The 10,993-nt window shown below is 40.4% G+C and overlaps 2 protein-coding genes across 2 annotated transcripts; both read right to left on the bottom strand.

Annotated features, from left to right (window-relative positions):
- Positions 1-5,731: 5,731 nt before the first annotated feature.
- LOC102667986 (uncharacterized) lies at positions 5,732-6,340 on the bottom strand. Its single transcript, XM_006589824.1, has one exon. It carries the CDS (start codon positions 6,338-6,340, stop codon positions 5,732-5,734), a length of 609 nt encoding a protein of 202 aa, XP_006589887.1.
- A 1,641-nt stretch (positions 6,341-7,981) lies between these two features.
- LOC100805742 (uncharacterized) lies at positions 7,982-9,088 on the bottom strand. Its single transcript, XM_003537089.1, has one exon. It carries the CDS (start codon positions 9,086-9,088, stop codon positions 7,982-7,984), a length of 1,107 nt encoding a protein of 368 aa, XP_003537137.1.
- Positions 9,089-10,993: the final 1,905 nt, after the last annotated feature.

Below are 10,993 nucleotides of genomic sequence, written 5' to 3' on the forward strand. Positions count from 1 at the left end.
CCCTCTTGAAAGGCTTGTATTTAAATATGTTTTAAAAACTTGAATTAAGTTTTATTTTTTTTAATTATTTCTTTTATTATTAGTACATATATGTGTGGGGTAGAGGGTGTCACATTTAGTGGTATCAGAGCAGGTCGAACCTTTCGGCCAGTGTGTTATGTGCTTACCATATTCTGGTGTGCACTCTGTATGGTTACTTATGACTAGTTTTGATGAACATGCTTGAATTATTAATTTATTTTCCTTTGCATGATCGAATGAGATTGAAAAAAAAATATAGTTGTATGTGCCTTGCATCCTTAATGTTTGCTATACCATAAATCCACTGTTGAGTCATGAGTTATGAGACTGGCCATGTCTATAATTTGTGAAGTGCAGTTCGACATTATGGCAAGCCGTTAGGTGATGCAAGAAGCCTTGATACTGATGGATAATCCTTTAATGAGCCCTTATCTTCTTGCGTTTATGTTGTTAATAAACTTATTTCTATCTTGATGTGTGGATTAGTGTTGTGAAAACCTTTTGAACCATATATATGTCTTGGATGAGTATGTCTTTCTTGATGTGTAAACGCATGACTACTTAACTCACTTTACTTTGTGTGTAGTCATGAATGTAGTAGTTGAAGTTTGTGATTCTTTAATACATCCTTATTAACTATTAAATTCTTACTTCTTATATGTACGATGTATACTTATTATAAGAACCTTATAATTCTGGGTATGTTAGTAGTATGGTGTTTTGCCTTAATTGCATAGATAGTATGGTTGTTCATGATTTCTTGTTCTTAGCAATGTTGATACTCTATAGTTCGAGGACTCGTATCGAGATATATTTCATATAGAATACTCTTTTGACCATACCTTCTGATTCTAATGTAAACTATTCTTTGTGTTGCGTACTTAAGTCAAGTAATTCGATTTCACTTGCAAGCTTGAGTATAATTCAATGTTTGTGTTATGAGCCTACATCAAACAATTGGATTATTGATATTTCTATCACAATCAAGTGATAGTTGATGTCTCCATATGTGCGTACACTGTGATTATGTTTTCGTTTCTAGAATTCATTTGGAGTATCTACTGTTGATTCTAGATGAGTGATCCTTCTTGATTTAAAATTATTGTCTCCTAATCAATCGAGTGTTCTTCTTATTATTGGCTGCTCATCTTCCAATCATGTCTAGTTAAACTGCTTGATAATCTTTCTTGTTGTTACTTCTAATTCGAATAAAGAGAGACTTCACCTTTGACAATCACGTTAAGATGTTTTGAGAGGAAATACTTGAGTAGACATGATCATTGTTACCTATAGACGAAAGTCAAACTTAGTAAGACGTGTACCTGTGTTCCTTGAGGATATGCTTAGTTACCACCTAAGTGCAAGATTGAGAATCTTATAAGTGTAGTACCCATAGAAACTTGTAACCGTAGTTCGTGGGAAATATCTAGTGTAGAGTTGTTGGAGAACATAGTGTAGTTGGAAAACTTATGAAGTATAGTTAAGAGGTTTAATGTGGAACCTTAAGAAGAAAGTAAGGTAGTTAGTAAGACATTAATTGTTAAGCATAGAAGGATTCAAGAGTGAGTGTTCTTGCGTAAGGTAGGTAACCTAAAAGATTATTGATGATAGTTGTATGATTAGCAAGATAAATATTAGTTCTTTTTACCTTAATATGGAAAACGTTTGTGGATGCTTTAAGAAATACCTTAGTACCTATTGTGACCTCTATGTGTACCTGGTCATGTCATAATATGATTGATGTCCATGTGTGTTCGTGGAATGCGTGATAGGATCTCTTACCCTGAGTTAGCTCTTGTTGTGGTTTTGATGATTAATGTTTAGTATGTTTCCAGTTAAGTTGAATTATGATGTGCATTATAAGGTGGTTATAGACCCTTGGGCATCATGTTCCGAGCTAAGAGTTTTGTTATGCATTTTAGTTAGATGAAGATGACCCTTAGAGTATGCTACGTCTAGGTGAAAGATAACTACAAATCCTTCTTGGGCAGAAGTTGTTTAGAAATGAGAGGAAACCTAAGATTAAGATGAAATGCTCTTAACTATTAGTCGAACCAAAAGGTTATTTTAGGACTCATTGGATTAACCTAAATGCTTGTTGGAGATGACTCAAGTAAGTTTAAGTTTTTGAGTGAGATCCTTGTAAGGAGTAAGCCATAAGTTCATAGAGAAGTCGACCACTGTAAACTGTTGAGTGCTATCTTAGCCGCGCAGGTCCTTATTGGAGTAGTAAAATATTTGAAATAATTTTTAATTTTTAAGTTTTCCTCTTCTTCCGATCTTTGATCAGGAACTTCTTTTTTTTTTCTTTTCTTCCGAGGGCAAAGATGGACATTCTCACCCTGGGTCAATGTTTATGGTGAGTTGGTATTTTTGGCTCAGAGCTTGTAGAACGACTGGACATGATATATGTCAGGGTGTTGGTTTGGTCAGCAGTCTAGGGGTAAAGGGATGTCCCACATTATTTCCATGACACGTGCGCAACGATGATGATTCAGAAATTTTATGCAAAACTGGTCACGCATGCACCTATGTGGACACTCAAGCATCAAGTTTTTGTGGTCACGCGACACTAGGGCTCAGGATTCATCATTTTTCCTATTTAAGTCAACCCAATATTTCCAAAATATGCTCTTGTATCAATTCATACATTTTTCCGAGTCTATCTTGGGCGTTCGGGAAAATTTTCACAGCATTCACCCTTTAGGTGCGTACACACATTTTTTTTAACAAAGCCTTTATGTCACGATCAATAAATCTTTTCTTTCAAAGAAAAGCCAGAAGTTATTTCTTTTCCAAAGCATGTTGGCTTTTTAGTTAACTAATTTATTTTTATTTTATTTTTCTTTTTGACAAAGTTGATATCTATGATCACATATGTTTTTTTTTCTTTTCTGAAAAGTCGTGCGAACGAGGGTACGCATGGCCCACCTACGTCAAAATAAACGAAGAAAATGCAATGATAAGTCGCAATAAAAAAAACAATGACAAAACAAATTGAGAGACGTAATGCCGGACCACGGTGGGAGCAAACACAATAACTGAAAGCAGTAGTGTTAGATCATAATGGAAACAAAAACAATAACTGAAAGGGTGCCTAGTGATCAAGGCCGAAAATCCCAGGGCCCTGTTGGACCTCTCCGGGTCCAAAGGGTGCCTAGTGGGCGCCGCCCCTGCAAACAAATAAATGGCGTTAGCAATTATCTGGGCCACGCGAACAGTCATCCGTGTCAAGATGGTGTACACCATCTGGCACTTAGGCAGAGGGAGGTCAAAATTATGGTCGCTGGGCAGGATGTTGCTGAGTAGCAGCGTCATCCATATCTGAGTCAGAGTAGTCATGCTGGTGCGCATAATCCACACCCGCCTCCCCGCAGCGGTCTGGGCAAAGTCTTGCACAACAGCTGGGCGATCGCCTCCTCGTCAAAGCCGGAGGCCTGGTCCCTCCTCTGGCTGAATTCGCACCGTTGGTTCTCCTCCAAGATCAGTGGGTGGCCTAGGAACTGGCTGAGGGCATCTGTGCCAAAGGGAATCCACTGACCCCTTACCCACGAGCGCATATCTCGAACTCCCTCCTCTATGGGCTAGTCATTAGCGCAGAACTCTAGGACTATCTCAGGGTCGAACTTGGCCATGGGAGTCACTAGAGGTGTCAAATGCCTACGTGTTATCTCCTCCTAGAAGTCTGAGTACTCATCCTCTACGTGCTATCTCCGGTGACTGTTGAACTCCGTAGAGGCGCTGGAGCTTTCCCCATGGGCGTCCCTCCTGTACCTCTTTGTGGAGAGCTTCTTCGGAGCCATCTCTTGTTGGGGATGAATAACAACGCAAAATGGAATCAAAAAACGTTGAGAAATGGTGACTTAAGGCTGGAAATCCAAGGGATCCAGTGAGCATACGTTTTTTGGATGAGAGGAAGAAGTTTTGGGTGAAAAACTTACCCTTTCCCTCTCCTTTTAACCTTTCTCGTGCAGGGGGTGCTCGCCCAGGCGAGCTAACCTCGCCCAGGCAAGCTAACCCTGTGCATCCTTTTTTTTTCAAACAAGAAAATCATGCGTTCACCAATGGGTCCGTGCTCGTTTGCTCGGAGTCCATAGGATAAGTTAGGCATATAAAAAGACAGAAGCTTTAAAGGATACTAGGTTGTCTCTTAACAGGGCCTCCTCAACATGCGAAGCCAGTCACAGGATGATGATCTACTGACCATCAGCCTAGTGCCTGCTCGTACCCGTCCCTGAGCATCTGAAAGCCGGAAATGGCATTTATGCAGTGAAAATATGGCCACGCTACCACTTACCTTGGTTCATCCCTGTCTAGGATTTGACGCTGTATTGACCACCTCTCGAAATGATCAAGTCCCTGTCTGTCGATTCATAAGGTACAAAATGCATGTGCATGCGTATGCATGGGCAGTTTCAAATGCAATAATTCTTTAGCAAAAACCCATTGGGTTCAGTTTTAAATAAGCACTTAGAGCATCCCTATAGGTCGAGCGAAAAGGCTCGGATCATTTAAAAAGAATATGCATCCTTAAAGGCACAAAACCAGGGTTGAAACAACGAATCATCAATCTCGCGCTCTTTAAATGATCGCGATGACAATTTACAGAGGACAGGTATCCCTGGGGGAAACCAACAAAAAATTGAACATGCAACGACTCTCCTAATTGCCCCAAGTCTCAAGTGTAGTATCGCTTGATGACATTGGCATTTACGGGTGAAGGTAGTTCCTCGTCATCCATGTTAGTGAGCACAAGGGCCCCTCCAGAGAAAGCCTTTTTTACCACAAAGGGCCCTTCGTAGTTCGATAACCATGTAGCGCGAAAGGGAGCATCTTGTGCCAGTCCTTGTATGACACGGTCATCTTCTGAATAATCTTCTTGATATTCTTGTTGGCTGCCTACACTGCTCCGTTCATCTTGGGGCTGTAGGGTGTGGAATTGTGGTGTTGGATCTTAAATTCCTCGCACATTTCCCGCATCATTTTATTATTCAAATTGGTGTCGTTGTCTGTGATAATCTTCCTTGGCAAACCATACCTGCAGATTATCTCCTTCTTGATGAACCTAACCACCACACTCCTTGTGACACTAGCGTATGAGGCAGCTTCGACCCACTTGGTTAAGTAATCGATCGCCACCAAGATGAAATGATGTCCGTTCGCAGCCTTGGGCTCTATGGCTCAGATCACATCTATCCCCCACATGGAAAAGGGCCACGGTGCGGCCAATACATTCAATGGCAAGGGCGGAGCGTTGACATTGTTTGCAAACGTCTGGCATTGGTGACACTTCCTTACATGGAGGCAACATTCGCTTTCCATGGTGAGCCAATAATAGCCCGCCCTCAGGATCTTCCTAGCCATCGTGTTCCCGTTAGCGTGCGTACTGAAAGAGCCCTCATGGACCTCCTCCAGCATGCGTCCAGCTTCCTTAGTGTTCATGCATCGGAGCAACACCATGTCATGGTTTCTCTTGTATATTATGCCCCCGCTTTAAAAGAAATCGGCCCCACCAACCTCCTTAACGTCCTCTTATCATTGTCGGAAGCTTCCGGTGGGTACTCTTTGCTTTCAACGTATCGCTTGATGTCAAAATACCAAGGTTTACCGTCCCACTCCTCCTCTACCAAACAACAATATGCGGGCCTGCCATGACACCTAAACTCAATGTATGGTAGGTCTCCGTGCGGTGTCAGCTGGAACATGGACGCTAAAGTGGCGAGTGCATCCACCATCTGGTTTTCCTCTCGAGGAACGTGATGGAAAGAGATCTCATCAAAGAACTCAGCCAGCTCCTTGATGTAGGTCTGTAGGGTATTAGCTTGTGATCCCTAGTTTCCCACTCTCCTCTTAGCTGGTGAATCACCAGTGTCGAGTCTCCGTACACCTTGAGCAGTTTGACGTTGAAGTCAATTACTGCCTGGACACCCAGGGCACATGCTTCGTATTCAGCCATGTTATTGGTGCAGTCGAAACCAAGTCTGGCTGTGAAAGGTATGCATTGATTGTCCGACGAGACCAATTCCGCCCCAACACCATGGCCCAGAACGTTAGATGCTCCATCGAACCACACGATCCACTTGTCCCTGTCCTTTTCTAGCTTCTCTTCAAATAAGGCCATGATGTCCTCATTTGGGAACTCAAGATGCATGGGTTGATAATCATTGAGAGGATGCTGAGCTAAATAGTCCGCCGAGGCGCTTCCCTTTATCGCTTTTTGGGTTACGTAGACTATGTCGAACTCGGATAGCAAAACCTGCCACCGAGCGATCCGCCCCGTGAGAGCGGGCTTCTCAAATATGTACTTGATCGGGTCCATCTTGGATACCAGCCAGGTGGTATGGCTCAGCATGTACTATCTTAGTCGGTGGGACGCCCATACCAAAGCTCAACATGTCCTTTCCAGCAGGGAGTAGTTCATCTCACAGGCCATGAACTTCTTACTCAAGTAGTAGACGACTCGCTCTCTTTTTCCCGACTAATCATGTTGCCCCACATGCACCCCTTCTGACATACGATGAAACCCAACAGCTTTCCCGACTTGACCCCGAAGGTGTACTTAGCGAGGTTTAACCTCAATTGATGCCTCCTAAGCCTCTCGAACAACCTTCGCAAGTTGATGAGGTGTTCTTCCTCAGTTATGGACTTGGCAATCATGTCGTCTACGTAAACTTTGATTTCTCAGTGTATCATGTTGTGGAACAAAGCCACCATAGCCTGTTGATAGGCTGCCCTGGCGTTCTTGAGCCCAAAAGACACCACCTTATAGCAGAACGTTCCCCACAGGGTAACAAACGTGGTTTTTTCCATATCTTCTGGTGCCATCTTTATTTGATTGTAGCCTGAGAAACCCTCCATGATGGAAAACAAAGCGAAATTGGCTGTGTTGTCTATGAGGACATCGATGTGTGGCAGAGGAAAATTATCTTTGGGACTGGCTCGATTCAGGTCCCGATTGTCCACACACATTCATACCATCCCATCTTTCTAAGGGATCGACACAATGTTGGCCACTCACTCGGGGTATCGAGCCACCGCCAAGAAATCGACGTGGAATTGCTTTTTCACCTCGTCCTTGATCTTCAGCGACGTCTCGGGTTTCATTCTCCTTAGCTTTTGCTTCACCTCCTCCTTGTTGTTCTACCTCTATTAGAAACAATCGATAGATATATATACAAGGTCATCCAACCACCTAACTAAGATTTCTCTTATAGCTTTTCCAGACATATCTGATACAACTATCTATCCTAAAAATAAGTGATCCCAATAATCAAGAGATCAAGATACAAAATAAAATTAAAATACAATAAGAATTAATACATACAATCAGAATTAATACAAATATAATCAATTAAGATCAACACAATCATGTAGCAATATTCTCAATACAATTAGGATTAACACAATCATACAACAATATTCTCAATATTGTGCATTATATAATCATCCTTTTTCAGCCCCCTGGACTCTTTACAACCGCTAGGTGAATTGTATAGATCCAACTAAAAAGTTTAGTTTTAGAATTTTACATATCTACCGTGAAGGCAATGCTTATGCTGACAAGCTTGCTTCTTTTGGTGCATAGAATGCGGGAAAAAAATAGTAAGTGTCATGAATCTCTGACATAAGCTTCAACCAATTAACATTGTTTGAATGACAACTGTTGTAGTTGGACAACAATCACATAGTTTGTCCACCATGGTATGCTTTATGTTCCTATTGGTTATAGTTTTGGTATGCTTTATGTTCCTATTGGTTATAGCTTTGGTGCTAGAATGTTCAATTTGGAGTCCACAAGAGGAGGATCTCCATATGGTGCTGGAGTTTTTGCTGGAGATGGTACAAGACAAGCAAGTGAAATGGAGCTGGAGCTTGCAGAGTATCATGGCAAGTATATATGAAATTAGCCCATAAAAGCTAGATTGAATTTTGTGATTAAAATTCCATTAAGCCCTCCTAGCTAGGTCAGCATTCTAGTCTGTCCCAAGTTGGTGACCTCTAAATCAAACTTCTTAATGCACTCAAACAAACCATTGGTGACCTCAAAATCAAACTCCAAGTCAGTGTTGTCATAAAAGAACTCTAGATTTGAGAAGTGGGCAGCTGCATGCAATGGTCTATGAAGCTGACAATTCCATCTTTTATCAATGATTGCAAACACATCATTGTACTTGCTTTCATTGTTGTTGAAAGACTTGATAATTGTTTCTTTTGCCTTGTCCATTGCTGCATAAATATATCCCATGGCTAGTTTCGTTTCACCATCAACAAGATGAAGCACTTTCACAAGTGGAGCCATGACTTTAAGAGTGTAAACCACACTATTCCAAAAAAAAGGCATGAGCACTACCTTTGCAGCTTCTTTTCCCTTAAACTCCTTAGATAGCTTGTTCAAGGTCCATTCATCAGAAGTAAACATCTTTCTAATATTGGCTTTCGCTTTGTGGAGCCTTTCTAAGGTTAGATAAGAAGTGGCAAATCTAGTAATAGCATGTCTCACCAATTCCCTCTTGTTTGTAAAATTTCTCAACAAACTTAAGGTACTAGAATAGGCATAGATAAACCCAACTAGATTAATTGCCCTTCTAATTGTCTTCCTTATCAAGGGAATCTTCCCAATATCTTCAAGCATCAAATCAATACAATGAGCTGCACAAGGAGTCCAATAAATATGTTTCCTTTTCTCCTCCAACAACTTACCCGCTAAAACATAGTTGCTCCCATTATCGGTTACAACTTGAACAACATTCTCTTCTCCAACTTCCTCCAGAGTGGCATCAAGCAACTCAAAAATCTTTTCACCCGTCTTTACAAAATCAGAGCCATCAACAGACTTCCAAAACATGGTACCAACTTGAGAGTTTATAAAAAAATTAATGATGCATCTTTGTTTCCGATCAGTCCATGCATCAGACATAATAGTACAACCATACCTGACCCATTGCTCCCTGTGGCCTTTTATCAAATTTTCAGTATATTCAACTTCCTTCTTCAGGAGTGGAACTCTGATGTCATGATAGCTAGGAATAGGCAAATGTCGCTCATATTGACCAATGGCTGCAACCATATTCTCAAAGCTGTTCAATTTAATGAGGTTGAATGACAAACCGCTTGGTACCAAAAGCGAGAAATATGTTGATGCACCTTCAATACTTCATTCTTATCCATTGACTCTCTTATGTTCATTTGCCTCTCCATTTTTCTCTGATTGATTGCATTTTCTGGATTCTTACAAATTTTTTCCATTGGTCCTTTTTTAGTCCCACACTTTGTCTTTGCTCTTGCAGTAGCATTACAAGAGTCCGTAAACTCATAATCTTCACTTCCATCACATCCAATTGGTTCACCAAATTCAAAATCTCTTATATTTGCCATATTATCCCTGCCAGAAGTATTGTATAGTGGTCCCACTTTTGTTTGGTAGTCATATATTCCTTCAACTCTTCGACTACATTTGGTGGAGTTTTCTTGCAAGCTGGAATGTTACCCGACTTCCCAATCAGGTGTTGTTTGGCTATGGTTATTCCTCCCTTTGTGATTTTTCCACAGAAATTACAAACAATTATGTTTGTTTCTCCTTCCACCAGTGGATGACAATATTTCCAGCCTGGGTCTGTCTTATTTTTCCTCGTTGCACTTGCAGTAGCAGCATCGGATGATGGTTCAGCCAATTAAAAGAGGACTAAACAAAAAAAATTGTGGTGTCAAATAGAAAAAAAAATAAAAATGGGACTGTCAAAAGTAAAAAGAGTGTCAAATAGCAAAAGGAAAAAGACGGTGCTCGTCACCGCCGTGGGGTCGTTGCTGCTGGCTGCGTTCTGCGTACGGGGGGTCGCGGCTGGGTGCAGGGGTTGCACTTTTAGTTGGAGGAGGGCTGCGTTCTGAATTCTAATTCAACTTGCGTGGGAGGGGACGACAACGCTTTTGATTAACTTACCGGGTAGGGTTGGGTCGGGTCTGCCCAACTCCTATAGCAGAAAAAAAAACAAAAAAAAAATGCTATTTGCGCCATGCTGCCATAACCGCCATGACCGCCATGGCGCCGTCATTCGCAACCCGTCACACCATCGCTATTCGGTGGCATTTTTTCAAAAAACCGCCACGCCTTTCCGCTATGGCACCGCCATGACTGGCATTTGACAACACTGGTCCCAACAGATCAAATAAAATTTTCATCAATATACTTCATTATAATTTAAAATATGTCACCACACCGTCTTTTTTTATTGATATTGTTATACAACCAATATAGATTTTCAACGTGAAATAACGTGAAATATCTTCATAATTAGTAGCGATATTATTATTCATCAAATGTCCATATCATGTCATATAAAATATTCCATGGATGGAAAACGGGAAAAGTGACCAAATTCAAATTCCATTCGAATTCAACTTTTCATAAACTATAGGATTTATAATACGTAAAGTAAAAACAACAGTATTTATTTGACATTAATTTGAAATAAATTAAATTTATAAGATATTTTTATTAAGTTAAAGGTGAAGAAAGCTTTTGCATAAAAAAAGTTGAATAAAGATTTACTTTCTAATTATTTTATACAAAAAATATATGGATGATAATTAATGTATAGATCAATGATAATAAATATTTGTAACTAGTGTATTTTTTTTTACTGAATCTAATTAGTGTACCTAAAAGTAACAATATTGAATGAAAATGTATAGTTAAACATTTTCAAATATTAATAATTAGTGGTTTTTTTGTGTGAATATATTAGTAAGTAGTGGTGAGCATTACCCAATCCGGTCCATTAGCTTTTTTTACATGAAATTGAGAGATGTGCTAAGACCAATTGAAGGGAGCAATCCTAATTATAGATTGAAACTACAACCTTTAATAGCCAAAATAACACATTCCAATATGAAGTGCCTTTGCACTGCATGTGCAATATAGTCTCCAAGTGTCCTTCTAGGATCACTCCTTCCGCCATTTCAGCTCCTCAAAGAT

This window comes from Glycine max, chromosome 10 (genome assembly GCF_000004515.6).
Source record: "Glycine max cultivar Williams 82 chromosome 10, Glycine_max_v4.0, whole genome shotgun sequence".
Classification (NCBI taxonomy): domain Eukaryota; kingdom Viridiplantae; phylum Streptophyta; class Magnoliopsida; order Fabales; family Fabaceae; genus Glycine; species Glycine max.

What these genes read in the sequence shown, in the direction of transcription:
- LOC102667986 (XM_006589824.1), bottom strand. Translation starts at nt 6,340, where the DNA reads ATGGACCCGATCAAGTACATATTTGAGAAGCCCGCTCTCACGGGGCGG.
- LOC100805742 (XM_003537089.1), bottom strand. Translation starts at nt 9,088, where the DNA reads ATGGTTGCAGCCATTGGTCAATATGAGCGACATTTGCCTATTCCTAGC.